The sequence below is a fragment of the Trachurus japonicus genome, chromosome 5, assembly GCF_045865225.1.
Source record: "Trachurus japonicus isolate A0001 chromosome 5, Traja_1.0".
Classification (NCBI taxonomy): Eukaryota; Metazoa; Chordata; class Actinopteri; order Carangiformes; family Carangidae; genus Trachurus; species Trachurus japonicus.
The window spans coordinates 35591758-35610440 of NC_140911.1; the positions used below are offsets into that span (position 1 = coordinate 35591758).

The following is an 18683-nucleotide window of genomic DNA, read 5'->3' on the forward strand; positions in this document are numbered from 1 at the left end:
GACATGATATGAAATGTAAAAAAAAAAAAACAAAACATGACAGCAGACAATATGCGATACCCCCCTGACACCCAGGCAGCCATTTCTTCTACCCAGAGGCGTGATGCCTGTGTTTTTTGTTTCTTAATCCTGTCTTGATCAGAAATGTCTATTTTACAGTGCAGCAAAACCTGGGTTTCAATTTGTCAGATGTTTCCCCAACAGATGGGAGTCTACAATTATTAGCAAGTTCTAACATGAATTGTGTGGTGTAAGTTGTGTATGTGCGTGGTTGCACGCTCTGTTGAGCGTGACAATGAGTTGCTGTTACCGGCATACTGCTCCCATTCCTCCTGACTGCATTTGTGACCTTTTTAAACTTCCAAACATCCCTCCAGCAGTTTGTCATGACCTCCGGAACATGATAGACCAGTGAGCACACCTACTGAGCTGTTGATGGCTTTTGGGTAAACAAGACCTTATACAGCTTGTATAAATGTCCACAACAACAAAGTTGGTGATCACTCATGTGCTCGTACGTCAAGGTTGTTTCAGGCCTTTGACTGTAATGTTTCATTCAGAAGAAGGGGTGTCTCACATCTCTCACATAAGTTGCACTGATATTACTTTTTACTGATATTACTTTTTTTTAATCAATTGTTTAATTGTTTTGCCAATGATTTGGTTTTAACAAAAACAATAGTTGGCTGGATTATGTATAAGTGAGCACAGCACACCTTTGTTGAACACAAGCAGAGTTTCTGGGATGCGGTTTAGGTGGTTTGAGCTCATGCTCGTTGTCTTCTATTCAGGGCATTACATCCTCGCCATATTGGAACTTTCAAGTACTATACTGTATAGTTTTTTGTCTGTTCATTCTGCTTCAGCACCAGGGTAGAGCTGATGCACTATTTATTTCTTTTCTGTTGGGATTCTCCCAGGGATTCACTTGAGAAGAACTGATGAATATGTATTTTAAGGAGTGCCAGCACAGGGGGCACAAAAATGACGGATGGATTTATTGTAATTATTACAATGGAGCACTTTCTAACTAGGCTGGTGACCCGGTATCTGAACTTGTGTGGTCACAGCCACTTATCAAGGCCAGCAAGTGTCATGTCCTCAGTTTATTTTCTAATGGCATAACACCTATAGGCGCACTGGTATTATGATAGTATGTAGAAAGTGTATCCAATACTGCATTTGTCGATCTAGAAATGTTCACCAGTGTAACAGCATGGCTCTTACGCAATATGTCTCTCTTGGTTTAGCAGCCTGGTTTAAAACTGAAATATCTCAATCTTCGAGCCATGGCAATCCCCTGGATTTTCCTCTAATAACCTTCCTCAAATAACCTCGATCAGTGTTGGATTTGTTGCCAAAAACCTTGACTTACACATTAATTATCCTTTGAGAATGAAAGATGAAGACTTTTATTCTCTGATGCTTCAGCCAGCACCGTCATCCCAGGGTTCAAGTTTTTTTTTTGTGCAGTTCTTTGGCATTGGCTTCCACCTCAGCTGTTAGTGCAAATCAGCATCACATGCTAACATCTCACAAGTCATGACTCTGGTAAAAGCCAGACAACAGATTGTGGGAGTCATTATGTGTTTTCCTAAAATACAATAGTAGAGAGATGTGACTTAGCTTTTAACCAGTCAAACATTTTACTGAGTAGTATTCAGACTTCGTACCGTAATATACAGTACCATTATCACTTCAGATATATAAAACATCAGCTGTTATAAAACAGGACTATTTTCAGGAGCTGTCCTGCTTTCTTCAAACTGAAGGTCACATGCTGATGTTTTATTTTCTCATTTACAGTCAGTGATGCGTCTCTGTCCGCGTCTTTTTTTGGCATGGATGTGGATAAAAGTTAACCTCACTTTTAAAGCAAACAAGCATTTTCACAAAGCAAAGTCTTTTCATCAAAGAGGGAAAAAAAACACTTTTTTTCTGTAACAACCTCTTTGAAAGCTCATGCTGGAAAAAGTCTGGACTCAGCAAAGCTGTCAGCTGCTCTCAACATGGACCGCGTGCCCTACTTGTCTCTGCGGCGCCTCTAGAATGAGAAAAAGGCCTCAGACGAGAAGGTATCATCTCTTAAGGCATGCGGTGGTGGTGTGTGTGTGAACATGAACAGTAGTGGTGCTTTTTAGTTTTAGGATTCATAGAAAACACTCAAACTCTGTTCTCCACTCTCTGTAAGGCTGAACCACTTAAAGCTATTGAGCTGTATTTATGATTATATTTATTAGTCTCTATTCATGTTATACCACTCATACCCTCATCCACCTTCACTCATTGCACTTATTTTAATTGAAACGCCACCATGAATAATGCCAAATGGCTGTTTTAGAGGGACATTTGGCTCACCTCACACGTGAGCGTCCTCAGATAAATGAGTGGCAGCTGTGTGGATCAGATGGTTATTTATTGATGACGATGGCAAGAGACTTCAAAATGGCATTTGCCATGAAAGAGGCAGCGCTGGCGGCAGCTTTGGAAGAGGGGGCAGAGACATGTTAGGAGTTGCAATGACTTATCTGAGTGACAGAGGAGGAGAGGAGGGGATAGCGGCGCTGGATAGCTCCCACTTCAGATTGCCTCCTCAATGCAATTTATTTCTGGGTTTGATTCAGTCTTGTGGGATCCAGGCAGGCCATTTAGCTGGAGTCGGAGACACTCTCCCTTGCCCTTCCTGCCCATTAATCTTGCTTACTCCTAAATTTATCTGTTGGTTTCCCGATGTTTAGAGACCACTTGTTAGCAAGATATTCCCTCATGTTTCCATGCTAAATGACATTTTTTCTGGGAAGCAGGGCTTTTTCATGTAAGGATGTAGAAAAACATGTGCAGCTTTATCTGACACATGCAGACTCTTATCACAGAGAATCATTTGGTCACAGACCAGCCAAGCTTAGCATTGGCCCTTTTTTTTTTTTTTTCTTACTCTGATTTCATCTGTAAAGCTATGCAGCCAGACGCCACAGGCAGCCTCCAGAGAGGGCCATTTTGGCAGGCCTGTTACTATAAGACCTTACGGGCAACACGTAAATCAGGTTACTCAAACAGAGACGCAACCAGTCATGCATCTTGTCAGCCAGACAGTCAGCCAACCAACCAGTGAGCCCACAGAGACTGCACTGATTGTCAGATTCTGTTTTCTGATCTGCTGAGATGAAGAAAGGGTCATGTCACGTCACAAACAAGAACTACAGTAACAGGTTTCTTCATTTGGTTGACTACTGATGATGAAATAACTTCAGGTGTTTTTGTTTTTGAGCTTTTCTACATGTGGAATTGAATCTAAAATGCTTCACACTTTACTTCTCATCTGGTCCGTACGGGCTGCCTGTGTTCCTCCATTCAGCCCTTGATAACTAAATATATCGTCAATTGGCTGGTTTAGGGAGAGGGCAACAGGACATGCTATTATCAAAGTGTATTACTCCACTCATCTGTAAATAGGTTGTTGCTAGATGGCGTACATGAGCTGCAGGAAGTGACATCCTAGAAAACATGCAATCTTCAACCAATGGCTTCACTTACTTTTTTCTTTCCTCTTTTACACCTGTACATGTCAGTTTTACTAAACTTAAAGCAGAAGTAAGCGGAATGTTTGTATTAATATAAGTCTTAAATAGTTATATCTTCCGACGGCAATCACTTACATAGAGTGTTTGGTCCGAAACACGGGTCTGTCAGTCACTCTGCTCTGCTGTAAGCCGAGGAGAAAACTTCTTGTATACTTCCTTGTACAGGGGTTAAAGTTCTTCGTCGCCACGACGGATTTCCGTCAATGGGAAAAAATGAGGGGAGAAAAAAAAGGCTACACATGTTTTTGTTGTGGTTTACTAATGCTGCTCTCAACCAATAAAACTAGCCAGGACCGTTGTATTAACCTAGTGGTTCTCAACGGGGAGGTGGGGGGAGGTAGGGGGCGGCGCGAGCACAGGAGGGGAGGGTGGGGGTCGGCTCCCGGTCGGTAATTTCTCCTGCTAATCAGTGAAGTAAAAAAGTAAGATTGTGGGGGATATTTTTCGCACTATCTGGCAACCCTGGCCTGCCTGCACGTATGAGCCCGGTGACGTGACAGTCACTCACTGGAGGCAGATACCGGTACGTAGTAGCGTCGGGTCTCCTGCAGCTGTTGACGTCGGCACGAGCGGACCTGTTGGTCATATGTTGTGTCCGAGTGGCCACGGTCGGAGCGGACATTACGGCACGCATTCGGTTTCGTTTTTTTTTTTTTTTTTACCGTGCATGTCCGCGGTGCACCGCTGCACGGACAAATAGCAGAGGAAACGGGCCCTTGAATGGCTGGTCCAGACCCCTAGATTAATGCCTTGAGATTTGTTTTTGCTCCCCACTAGACCAGCTCTGAGTTCAGTTTAAGTTTCATACACCCCAGCCATTCTTGCCTTGTTGCCTTACAATGATAGGGGAACCTTAGTCAGTAGGCCTACTCAATGTTTTTTGGAAACATTGAGTATCTGAAACTTGCTTGCAAAAAAAATTCTGTCAAAAGATTTGGTAACGCTTCCTTTTACGGTACTGTAATTACCATGTATTTACATGGTAATTACAAGGTAAGTACCATGTAATAAGGGAGTAGTAACTATAAAATTACCATGTAATTACAAGGTAACTATATAGGTAATTACCTTGTACTTTTAAAGTAATTACCAAGTCAATTCCAGGCAAATACCAAGTAACTACCTGGTAATAAGTATTAATTACTGGATAATTTGTAATTATATACCAACTATTTTGTTAATTGCCAAGTACTTACTAGGTAATTGCCAAGTAATTCCTTAAAAAGTACCTGGTAACAGCCAGGTAATAAGAAGTAATTCCTCAGTATATATAAAGTATTTATATGGTAACTATGTGATTAATTACTAGGCACTCACTAAGTAATTATTATATTATTTCCTAACAACCACATATAATAATTAGTAATTACTGGGTAATTACTGGGAGTAATTAGAAGGTAATTGCATAGTAATTAATAATGTACTTGTAACTACCCTTTAATTGTACCTGACAACTACAGAGGAAGGCTATGTAAATACACAGTAAGTACTGTGAAATTAACAAAGAAATTATTATGACACTACCAATTACTTGACTAAAAGGTGTAATTACCAAGACATCATAAGTTTCTATTAGATACTTACCATGTAATTACTAGGAAATGAAGAGTATTTACGCCATGTATTTTCCTAGCAGTCAACTGGTTTTTACTACTTACCTGGTAACTTCTTAGTATTTACCCAGTAACTACAACATTTACCTGGTAATTACAGTTGAACTGTACTGCAAAAGGAAGTGAGGCCTGTTTCCATGCTATTATCTGGTAATTACTCATTTGTTACCCAGGAACTACAGAAATACCTACCTAGAAAGTACCTAGTTATTAAAGTGGATTTGTACTGTAAAAGGAAGTGAGGCCTGTTTTCATGTTATTAACTGGTAATTACTCATTTGTTACCCAGTAAATAGAAAAATATCTACCTGGAAAGTACCTAGTTATTAAAGTGGATTTGTACTGTAAAAGGAAGTGAGGCCTGTTTCCATGCTATTAACTGGTAATTACACATTCGTTACCCAGGAACTACAGAAATACCTACCTAGAAAGTACCTAGTTACTAAAGTGGATCTGTACTGTAAAAGGAAGTGAGGCCTGTTTTCATGTTATTAACTGGTAATTACTCATTTGTTACCCAGGAACTACAGAAATACCTACCTAGAAAGTACCTAGTTATTAAAGTGGATTTGTACTGTAAAAGGAAGTGAGGCCTGTTTCCATGCTATTAACTGGTAATTACACATTCGTTACCCAGGAACTACAGAAATACCTACCTAGAAAGTACCTAGTTACTAAAGTGGATTTGTACTGTAAAAGGAAGTGAGGCCTGTTTTCATGTTATTAACTGGTAATTACTCATTTGTTACCCAGTAAATAGAAAAATATCTACCTGGAAAGTACCTAGTTATTAAAGTGGATTTGTACTGTAAAAGGAAGTGAGGTCTGTTTCCATTTTATTACCTGGGAATTACTCAGTATTTAGCCCGTAACTAGGAAACTATCACATTACCCAAGACACTTGGACTGGAAATGCCGCAAAACCGACCAGTGTCTATGATACAGTGTCAGAGTACACTGATACAGTTACAGAGTCTGATTCTCCCCCTGAACAGCACACTGTATCTGTCAGGAGATAAGAGTTCCCATCAAAAACCACCATCACCAGCCATCAAACTACATTAAGATGAATGCATTACTTTGACACTTCCTCACTCAAAACACCTCGCTGTGACAGATATGCAAAAACAAGTGAGCTGCCAAAGATAAACATTTTAATCAAATTCTTATAAAACAATCTCAGAAACAGTGCAAATTTTTAACAGTCAGGCACTTTAAAAAAAAAAAAAAATCAGAATATGCTTCTTTTTCAATAAATAAATAAAAATAAAATAAAAACATCAGTGATAAATAATAACTATAAATAATAATTACTAAGTAAACAGTCCCAGTCTTGGGAATTCACATCACCATGTGTCTGGCCCCAAGCACTGGTAAGGCATTCCACTTTTTGGTCTCTGAAAAGTGTAACATGTAAAATCCCTCCTGTAAAGCAAAGGCTCCAACGGTTAAACTTTATGATAAAAAGAACAGGTATTTGGCATTTGTCCGGGACACAAAACTAGTCAAAACAACAATGTATTAACTCTAACTGTGTGTGTGTGTGTGCGTGTGTGTGTGTGTGTGTGTGTGTGTGTGTGTGTGTGTGTGTGTGAATTCACATCATCATGTGTTTCCTGCAGACTGGTCTGGCCCCAAGCACTGGGTGGGCGTTTTTCAGAAACCAAAAGGTGATGTGTCTGTCAGGACTTTAAGACAGTGCAGACACTGGTTGATTCTTCACTTTTTGGTTTCTGAAAACACCCACCTAGCACAAGCACCCACATGGGCCAGACCAGTCTGCAGAAGACACATGATAATGTGATATCACATGGCTGGTGCTTCACCAGGCCCCCTCATTTCTGAAATTTGTATTTGATGTTTAGCAGCTCATTGTCCTTCCTCATCTTATCCACTTTCACCTTTAGGGTGGGGTTTGCATCCAAAAATGCCTTGCATACTTTGGCAAAGCTGGCCAAACTCTGCTTTTCAGCAATTATGGGCAGCTCTCCAAAATCCCCACCCTCTCCGGCAATGAGGACATCTGCGATAACCGCAGTCCCTGCGATGGTGTTGCGGTCCAAGTCAAAGGCCCTACAGGTTTCTGGGATGCTCCTGGTCCTCTTATACATCCTCACCAACTTCTTATAACGGTGGACCACATCCTCTGGGCTACCGACTACAAGACAGATCAAAGAAAAAAAAAAAAAGAAAGGGAAAAAAACACAATCATAATTACAAATATATTGTACAATCCGAGTATACATGATGATCAGTATTTAAACTATTATTTTTCACTTCAGGGTTTAATTGATAGTCTATACATAACAGTTTCATAATACACTGTAGTCGATAAAAAAGGGGAACATTTACCAAATTTTGGGGTCACTTAATAAATCAGTGCATTTTCATGCTGCAGTGTGATGTAAAATTTAAAAATTCAAGGTCCCCCCCTTAACTCTGACAGTGCACAAATGGACTGGTTATGGCTCATTTGGTTCCATCTGTACATCAGAGTTTTGTGTCAAGAGTTATAAGAGAGGTATACTCTTAGGGGTCGATTTAGAACGCTTAAGGTAAACCCAGAGTCCCTGAAATCCACTTTGATAACCACTGATGTAAGCAAAAGCACTGTTTGTGTGTGCATTGTTACAGAAACAATATGAAAATCTTTATTTTCCCAGATACCTCGCTTTCCAAACGAAGCCTTCTTTGACTTTTTCTTTGGGGAGACCTCATCTGATGATGATGACGACGATGCTGGCTTCCTTCTTCTCTTTTTGGCAGCCTTCTTTATTTCAAAGGAGGGCTCAGAAGAGTCGGAGGACTCACCAAGGTCATGGATCCTATTCTGTGAACCTTAAAGTCAGCAAATATATAAAGAGTGAACCAAAGAGCAAAAAAATAAAAATAAGAATGCAGTGATAGCAATTGTATTTCATGAATAAATATGAGAAAAATTAAAGAAATTACATAAATTAGAAAGCAGGGTTTCCCCCAGAAAACTTGTTAGGCCCGGTGGTAGGGTGACTCCGGCAGCGCACCCACGGCCCACTGGTGCCCAAGTGTGTATTTTTTTGTGACAGGGGACTGACCCTAACCACTGACTGATGGCAAGGCCCTACGTGTAGGTAACAGATTCATTAATGGAGTAGTAGAATTTAGAAGACATGATTCCATAAAGCCTTGCCTAAATGTTTAAAGTTAACTGGAAATCTTAAAGGCAGGAACTGTTTCAGTGACTGAAATAGGCTACTGGCGAAAAAAAATAAAACAGCGACGAGAGCTGGATGTGATCGCTCAAAACTTGACACTGTGTCTTAGGACAAGTCTTCATAGTTGATGCTCTGCAGTGTCTGGTCTTGTCGCTGAGCCGATGTTTTACCCTCCAGCTCCGCAGATCACATCTATGAAAACTATGAATGATCTTTGTAACTGTGTCTCTTTGATATCGCCAAACTTCCGGGTGACGTAAACCCGACCCAATTAAATATTAAAATCAAATTCTGTCCTGTTGCCCGTTTTTCCATTTCGTATTTTTGATCTGAGCCTAAAATTGAAATATGAAAAACCAGACATTTTTTCATATTTCGTGTTTGATTAAAAAACAAAAAACAAAATAATCTGTCACTTTTTCATTTTTTGATTTTTGATTTCCAATTGAAAATGGAAAGAACAAATGATACACGGATTGTTTTCAACTGGTGAGGCATTGCAGGTGGTCCCTGGTCATGCATTCATTGAAAAGACTTTTCCTTTTTAAATTTTCCTTTTAGTTCAATTTGCTACTCTCTTTTTCTTGTTTGCAGGTGATAGAATGATAAAACTGCTCTTTTCTGGTAATAAAATGTTTTGAGAACGGACAATATACGGACAACATCCATATCGTTGGATGGGTCTATGATGGACCCACCTGACAATAGTGGTGGTCCCCAGGTTGCTCCTAGTCAGAATGGTGGTCCCTGGGTCAAAGTCAGCTGAAAACCCCTGCTTTAAATGGTAGTTTGAGCCTGACATGTAGGTTTTGGGAGGAACAGTCTAGTTACCTTTTGAACCGGCCTCAGAGGAAAGAGACTTCTCCTTTAGGAGATCCCGCTCCTGTTTTAGTAGTCTGTTCTCTTCCTTAAGGAGACGAATCTCTTCTTTGAGGAGCCGGTTCTCTCCCTTTAGCTGGTTCAAGTCCGACTTGAATTTTTCCATGGTTCCACAAGAACCGCCTCGAACCTCTTCAACTGAAAAAGATGCGCAGTATTAAATACTTAGAATTGTATTTGTTTCAATGTTTTAACAGTCATAGGCTATTCTATTTCAGTTAGACAAAGCTTTGTAACTAAGCCTTGCCAAGCCAGAAGGCCCATAGGGCAGGAGCCTATTTCCTGTTTCTTCAGCATGAGGCAGCTTTGTGTACATTACAAGTCCACCCCCTGGACATGATGCTAGTATGTCGCAGGGACTCAATCTATATCCCACCTGGGAATAAAATTCTTACCTCCGATATCGGACTCCACCTCCTCCAAGTTGTGTTCGACTGGCAAAGTCTTCCTCTTGTAATCCTCTCTTTTTTTCCCTCTTCGGGTTTGTATTTGAGACATGACTCTGTTGGGTAAAATAACCAAATTAAAATAATTTAACAAAGCTGTATCTGCTATACAGTATGATATATAAATCAACTCTGAGCTGATTTATGGCTCATAAAGTGGTCTGGGACCCCTAGGGGGCCGTCACAGTTACTACAGGGGGGCCACCAAATATTTGTCATTTTTGTTTGATCTACATTAACCACATGAATATTTTCAGTCACTCAAATGCATATACCGTTGACGCGTTTTAAGCTAGTAGGTCAGCTATTTCTTTTGACATTTTTTAATTTGTATCCTGAATTATTTTCTTTTTTACTATTTTTGAATTGGAATCGGGAAAATTTACATATATTCATTTTAAAATTAATTCTCATGCTAACATTGTGAACTTCTATTCGAATACAATAAACACAAAATATATAATAGGCATTAATATAGACTGAAGTAATAAAAGAGGGTCATGTTTATATGTTTTGAATTGTAACCGCAGAAATAAATAAATCAGGTGAAATAACAATGTTTAACATTTCACTTAAATCTCCAAAGCTCTTTTGAGAACCCCCTGGGGGTCCGAATCATTGGTCGAGAAACCGGAAGTCGTCATCGTTTACCTCAAGCATCAATTTGGAGGTCCGCTAACAAATTTACACATTTTAATCACAAAATGTAATGAATAATGAACTTATCACGGAGGTATCACAGTAGAATTCACGTGCAAAGTTCCCGGAAAAACGCCGCATTTAACGGCTGGATTGAAAACCTTCTCGAAAGGCTAGAATTGCCCCGAGCTCTTGACAGATCGGCCAAAGAGTAAGCTCGTGATAGCAATTTTCCCCATTAAGTTTTGTTGTGTGGTTCCCGAGATATTCTGCAAAATACCGACGATGTCGCGTGGGGGCGCCGGCGCACCCGCGGAGTTAACAGGGTTGTAAAACCCTACCAGTGTTGTGCTAGTTACTCAAAAATAGTAACTAGTTACAGTTACTAGTTACTTCATCAAAAAAGTAACTCAGTTAGTAACTCAGTTACTTAAACCAAAAAGTAATGCGTTACTGAAAAAGTTACTTTTCTGTTACTTTAAAAGGTTTTTTTTTCTAATGCTCCCATTAAATAAAGGTTATGAATTCCCCTCTAACCTCATGTCAGTTCTGTAGCTACTGATGCTGATGAAAAAACGTGTTTTTTATCTGTTAAATGTTATCATCACCATCATGCTGCATGATGTCAGCATGTACAGCAGCTTGAACTGCAAAAAAAAAAAATTGAGGATAGGCCTACGTCTTATTTTAACCGAGTTACATTCAATGACCGAAATAAATTCACTCCAGCGGTTGTTGTTTTTTCTCTCGATCGATCAGCTGTGTTTACCCAGAGCGGTCGCTCTGTGTTTACCGTTTCAGACGTCCGTCTGTCGGACTCCAATACCGCAGCTGCTCGGGTGGAGTGGGTGAAGTGTGTCTCGCTGTGACTCTGGAGCTGTGTCCCAGTTCAGGGTCTTCAGCCTGAACCGGGACACAGCTTTGGTCTCGGATGCTGCGTTAGCTAACGTTACCTTAGCTCGCCGTCATGCCCTGCTCTGACCTGTCCAGTCCCCTTCATGGAACGTGTTTGATTACGTGTGGGACGCTAGAGGGCGGCCACCAAGCGCTTTGTTTCTCACATGTGCTCTGTTCTTTCAATTCAATGAAACTTTATTGATCGCTGAAATGTAATGGGAAGTGTGTGCCGCTGTAAAATCTCACCAAAAGGAACGGAAAGGAACGGAGTAACGCAGTGTTTGGTAACGGGAACGGAGTTACTGATTTAAAAAAACAACGCGTTACGTTATTAGTTACTGAAAAAAGTAACGGCGTTACTAATAACGCGTTACTACCCAACACTGAACCCTACACACGAATACATTAACCTCGCATTAACAGGCCTTCAGCAATCTAGAACAGTCGGCCCAGTGCTCAGATCTAGCCTAGCCTACCAACTTTCCCCAATGTTGTTAGCTTTATCCATTTTCACGTTAGCAACCATGGCATGCAAACCACCGTCAGATTATATTAACTGTTAATGTTACAATTATTTCTCAGGTAAATGTGTCACTTACCAAGGTGTTTTTCTTCCGTGGTTGGGAAAGTGGAGCACACACCGGGAGAATGCGGGTTTCTGTGACGACTCGCGTAGGAGTGGTGGAGGTTCTGTGTTTCGCCTTCACGTTGGTGACGTTGTATACGCATGTGTACACGTCATTACGCTCTGGAGACGTTCAATAGCCCGCGAAGATAGGAGCGCCAGCAAAAAAGCGCCACGAGCAGGTCAAGCTTCTTACTGTGTAGGTATGGTGTAGGCAGAGTAGGCACTGATTTATTGATTAATTGATTGATTGATAGGTTGATTGATAGGTTTATTATAAGTTTGCATCTTACTCAGGTCAAGTAATAAGATTGCACTATTAAGCCTGAGCTTAAAAGAAGTCAACCATGACTTTAATAAGAAAACTCCTGCAAAATACAGCACAAGGCGGAAAACCTCTGATACGGTGGCTTCAGAGGGAGAGGCTGTTGGCCAGTAAAAAAAGATGCCCAGTTTGCCACAGGCAAATGAAGTTCAAAAAAACAAACACAAACAAAGATGGATATCGGTGGTAAGTGATGATCATTATCTTATTATTATCATCTTTATTGTTATATATATATTATTTATTTATATTTATATTATTTATATATTTTTTCTAAAAAAAAAAGCTACAATGTTTCAGTGTGCAATACACCTCCTAATCTATAGTCTCATTGTTGAAAGTAAATGGAGAACAGAAAATGGCCATACATCAGATTATATTTCTTTTTAGATGCGAGTAGTCCCGTGGGAGTGTACAATATTGTAACATTCCGTGGCCGGGGGTTAAACACTCTATATTTCAATATGAACGTTTATGTAGATGTAAGGGGTAAATGTTTTCCTCCTAACAAGGGACATGACCATGTTTACAATCTCATATACTCTTGAGAATCTATGTTACTACTTAGAATTATATTTACAGGTGTGGTATGTTATGTTACAGGAGCTGCAGAAGGTCATCACACGGGGGCAGGGCAATAATAAGGTCCATCAGAGATGGATCCATTTTCTCTGGATCACACATCCCATTACAATCATGGATGCAGATTATGCACAGGTTGGATGTTTCTCTCCCTCACTTCAATTCAAATGGTCTCTCATTCTCTCATAAGCTGTGTAATTGTATTTTGTTACGCAATAATTGATTATTTTGTGCGTTTCATTTTAGCTTTGACCATTCCAATCAGGTAGACCTAATACAGTACATGCAAATACCACATGTAAACAGTGTCTCTTAACATGAATAGCCAAATGCATACTGACATATTACATAGAGCAGTGGTCCCCAAACCTTGTATCTCAAAATCCAAAAGCCAAGTTATATTTGCCCAGATTGCAAACTTATGAACATAGCAGATTTACTGAATGTGTTCGCACCACAATGTGAACTTGTAGATCAGCTATTTTTACTACTTCTATTGGTTATATAATTTATGGAGTCTTAGTTTTCTTTCATGTATTAAGGAAGTTAATGAGAAATCAGTGCTTGTTTGTTTTTTAAAATCATGAAAACTTACATATGCTTTTTTGAAGAATGTTTTTGAAAAGGTTTTGAAATAATAACAATAATTAGGGGACCCATGTATTTATTCGTGACCCACAAATGGGTTCTGACCCAATGTTTTGGAACCATTGACATAGAGTACACATTCTAAAGAAATCATGCACGTTCATCCATCCCAACATTTACAATATGCACAATGGATATTGTAGCAACAACCTATTTATATAAGGACCCCTCCCTGTCTACAAAACTATCCTATCCCTGTAGCTAATATTTTGATAGCAGTTGTCCTCTGTTTTTTTGGCTCAGCTTGGCACAAGGATTGAGGCGAAGACATGTGGACATGATAGAAGATGGTGTGTGTGGAAGCCCCAAGTCTCTCACCAGGGTGACAACCCTACTCCGTGAAATATGCTGTAAAGCTGTGAGGCGGATGGAGAGAAACTGGAAGATGAGGATCGGAGGGAGAACAGCGTTCGTCGCAATAGACGAGAGCAAGTTTCGACACAAAAGAAAAGTAAGGTTTTATACGCTACTAAAACAGGGACAATGGGTTTTAAATAAAGCATTAAAGGATTGGATTGGGGGGTGCCTGCTGGGTTACTGGTCCAGGCACATTCTATATTGGCTGTGATGCCCAGGCGGCATCACTGGTTCGATTCCCGAGCCAGACATTTGCCACACTTCTCCCCCCATCTCTCTCCCCCTTTCCTGTCAGACTACTGTCCTATCCAATAAAGGCAAAAATGCCCAAAAACAAATCTTAAAAAGAAGGAAAAAAAAAACAAAAACAAAAAATCTACAACCTATAAAAGGTTAATCTCCATGGTGATGTAACTGCCAAAATGTTATGAAAATATAAATGGATCCTTTAAGTGCTTCAATTTAGCTGCTAAAATGTTGTGTTAAGAACAGTGAGTCTGTTCTTCATTGTCTTCAGACAAAAGTCTTGCAGGTACTGGGCATGTGAGATATAGAAATCAGGGGCATTATTGGCTTTCTTTGACATTACCCATGACTACATTCATATACCACCTCTTGATCCATGTCTCAAACTATGCCATGTGGGGGCAGTTAATTTGAATAGAAGACCCTCAAAATTGTCCCCAAATAAATGTATTTTATTTATGTATTTAAATTTAATTGGAACATTCAGAAATGGTGCAGAAATGCCATTAAGCATGACATTTTGTTTATTTTCAGTATGGACGTGGACGACGTGGCAACACCTGGCGACGGAGGTCCTGGGTATTCGGGATGATGGAGGTCAAGGGGTCCCGTAGACGCCCGGTGCTGAAACTTGTAGAAAACCGATCAAGGAGAATCTTGCACCCGATAATTCTCAAATACGTTAGACCTGGAAGCCAAATAATCAGTGATTGTTGGCGTGCATACGACAGGTTGGCCAGGGATGGATATATTCACTACCAGGTGAATCATCAGCGGTACTTTGTTCACCCTGGGAATGGTGCTCATACACAACACATTGAGCGTGCATGGAGGAGCTGTAAGGAGAACATATACCGCTACAGGGGGAACCTATCCGAAAGTGCTCTCAAGATGAACTTGAAGTTCATTGAATGGAACCAGTGGCTGGGGAAAGAGCACAGGGAGGGCATCTTAGGCCGCTTGTTTAAAGACATAAGAGCATGTCACAAAGTGTAAGCCGAAATGAGGGGGCCTGGTGAAGCACCAGCCATGTGATATCACATTATCATGTGTCTTCTGCAGACTGGTCTGGCCCATGTGGGTGCTTGTGCTAGGTGGGTGTTTTCAGAAACCAAAAAGTGAAGAATCAACCAGTGTCTGCACTGTCTTAAAGTCCTGACAGACACATCACCTTTTGGTTTCTGAAAAACGCCCACCCAGTGCTTGGGGCCAGACCAGTCTGCAGGAAACACATGATGATGTGAATTCACACACACACACACACACACACGCACACACACACACAGTTAGAGTTAATACATTGTTGTTTTGACTAGTTTTGTGTCCCGGACAAATGCCAAATACCTGTTCTTTTTATCATAAAGTTTAACCGTTGGAGCCTTTGCTTTACAGGAGGGATTTTACATGTTACACTTTTCAGAGACCAAAAAGTGGAATGCCTTACCAGTGCTTGGGGCCAGACACATGTTGATGTGAATTCCCAAGACTGTTTACTTAGTAATTATTATTTATAGTTATTATTTATCACTGATGTTTTTATTTTATTTTTATTTATTTATTGAAAAAGAAGCATATTCTGATTTTTTTTTTTTTTAAAGTGCCTGACTGTTAAAAATTTGCACTGTTTCTGAGATTGTTTTATAAGAATTTGATTAAAATGTTTATCTTTGGCAGCTCACTTGTTTTTATCTGTCACAGCGAGGTGTTTTGAGTGAGGAAGTGTCAAAGTAATGCATTCATCTTAATGTAGTTTGATGGCTGGTGATGGTGGTTTTTGATGGGAACTCTTATGTCCTGACAGATACAGTGTGCTGTTCAGGGGGAGAATCAGACTCTGTAACTGTATCAGTGTACTCTGACACTGTATCATAGACACTGGTCGGTTTTGCGGCATTTCCAGTCCAAGTGTCTTGGGTAATGTGATAGTTTCCTAGTTACGGGCTAAATACTGAGTAATTCCCAGGTAATAAAATGGAAACAGACCTCACTTCCTTTTACAGTACAAATCCACTTTAATAACTAGGTACTTTCCAGGTAGATATTTTTCTATTTACTGGGTAACAAATGAGTAATTACCAGTTAATAACATGAAAACAGGCCTCACTTCCTTTTACAGTACAAATCCACTTTAGTAACTAGGTACTTTCTAGGTAGGTATTTCTGTAGTTCCTGGGTAACGAATGTGTAATTACCAGTTAATAGCATGGAAACAGGCCTCACTTCCTTTTACAGTACAAATCCACTTTAATAACTAGGTACTTTCTAGGTAGGTATTTCTGTAGTTCCTGGGTAACAAATGAGTAATTACCAGTTAATAACATGAAAACAGGCCTCACTTCCTTTTACAGTACAGATCCACTTTAGTAACTAGGTACTTTCTAGGTAGGTATTTTTCTATTTACTGGGTAACAAATGAGTAATTACCAGGTAAGTAGTAAAAACCAGTTGACTGCTAGGAAAATACATGGCGTAAATACTCTTCATTTCCTAGTAATTACATGGTAAGTATCTAATAGAAACTTATGATGTCTTGGTAATTACACCTTTTAGTCAAGTAATTGGTAGTGTCATAATAATTTCTTTGTTAATTTCACAGTACTTACTGTGTATTTACATAGCCTTCCTCTGTAGTTGTCAGGTACAATTAAAGGGTAGTTACAAGTACATTATTAATTACTATGCAATTACCTTCTAATTACTCCCAGTAATTACCCAGTAATTACTAATTATTATATGTGGTTGTTAGGAAATAATATAATAATTACTTAGTGAGTGCCTAGTAATTAATCACATAGTTACCATATAAATACTTTATATATACTGAGGAATTACTTCTTATTACCTGGCTGTTACCAGGTATTTTTAAGGAATTACTTGGCAATTACCTAGTAAGTACTTGGCAATTAACAAAATAGTTGGTATATAATTACAAATTATCCAGTAATTAATACTTATTACCAGGTAGTTACTTGGTATTTGCCTGGAATTGACTTGGTAATTACTTTAAAAGTACAAGGTAATTACCTATATAGTTACCTTGTAATTACATGGTAATTTCACAGTTACTACTCCCTTATTACATGTACTTACCTTGTAATTACCACGTAAATACATGGTAATTACAGTACCGTAAAAGGAAGCGTTACCAAAGATTTTTTTTTGCTTTAACCCCTGCTTGTATCCTACAAGCTTTATCCAATGAGGAGAGAGAACGGCATGAAGGGCTGTGTGTGCAGCCAAGGGATGTGCGCAGGGTTCAAACTTAACTTTTTTGCTCACTGGCCAACTGGCTAGTGAGCTTTAAAAATCTACTGGCCAGAAAGATTTTTTACTGGCCAAAAATTATGTATAGCTGTTTTGTATATTTTTCATTGTGTTGAACTGTTATAATACACTCATAAGCATTTTTAACACATATCATAGCTATTAGCATATTTTTGTGTGGAATAAAGGAGTCAAGTTTGCCTTTTTTCCCTAAAAGGTTTATTTTAGGGATGCACATGGTTAACCGTTTAACCATTAACCTATAACAAGAACTTGACCGAATAATACTATCAGTTATTTATATATATTTATTTATTAGCTCCTTATGTCGTCAACTCATGGGGGCGTGTCGACATGTGCAGACTTCCACTGCCTTCAGTCATATTATTTATTAGCTAAAAGTTTCACAGGAGGACTGACACTGTGCACCATGAAGGAAGATCAGACAATAAATGTAGCTACACGGACATAGATGTGCATCACCTGTAATAACGGCGCTGCAATAAAAAAAAAATAGACGTTGCAGCTCTCCTGCAGCTCCACAGAGGAGCTGTCAGAGGAGCTGCTGTTCCTCTCTCTTTAGTCTGGTGTTTGGCTGCACTTTCAATAAGAAAAGTGCCATATGAGCGCAATGGATGTGGCATTGATCAGATATCGCAGCGCACATGTTTATTTAACGGCAAAAAAAAAAAAAAAATTGGAGCGATGTTTTTTTATTGCCGTTAAATAAACATGTGCGCTGCGATATCTGATCAATGCCACATCCATTGTGCTCTGTCTCTGCTGATCGCGCTCATATGGAACTTTTCTTATTGAAAGTGCAGCCAAACACCAGACTGAAGAGAGAGGAATACACACGTGCGCCGCGAGCGTTGTAATCGGTCACAAATCATTGCTATACGCATGTTGTGAGCTTTAAGATCTGCACGACACCGGCTCACAACCCAGGCGTCACAGCCGGGTCGGGAGGAACAGTAACAACAACAAAGTAGTTTTTTTTTTTTCACTCGCCAGAGTGGCCAGTCAGCCGGCTTCCTTTACTCGCCAAAGCATAAAAGTTAGTCGCCACTGGCGACTGGCGACCGCTAATTTTGAACCCTGGATGTGCGTGAATGTGGTGACGTAGGGACGAGGACCAATAGATCCATGACGAGGGCGGGGGCTGCTAACTCCATCGGCTGACAAGAACGACCGGATCGCTTACTTCTGCTTTAACCAATCGGGGGTTCTCGACGAGATTTGGTAATCTACATCACTTCCTGCAGCTCATGTACGCCATCTAGCCACGACCCTGTAAATAGGCTTTTTGCACAGCTCCACTACTTCCTCAACTTAAACAAGCTCCTTTATTTCCTGTCTTACATTATTGGACAAACTGATTAATCCA

At 39.8% G+C, this 18683-nt stretch overlaps 2 protein-coding genes across 2 annotated transcripts in view; one reads left to right on the forward strand and one right to left on the reverse strand.

Annotated features, from left to right (window-relative positions):
• The window catches only part of asic1b (acid-sensing (proton-gated) ion channel 1b), a 192805-nt gene that overhangs the window by 73714 nt on the left and 100408 nt on the right, over positions 1–18683 (forward strand). The gene's annotated exons all lie outside the window — the stretch shown is intronic.
• Positions 7030–11936, reverse strand: LOC146988071 (uncharacterized). The gene is made up of 5 exons (XM_085778099.1): positions 11849–11936; positions 9663–9769; positions 9220–9405; positions 7862–8032; positions 7030–7352 (listed from the first exon to the last, which is right to left on the reverse strand). The coding sequence occupies exons 2-5, from the start codon at positions 9763–9765 to the stop codon at positions 7030–7032; spliced, it is 783 nt and encodes a 260-aa protein (XP_085634225.1). The 5' UTR covers positions 9766–9769; positions 11849–11936.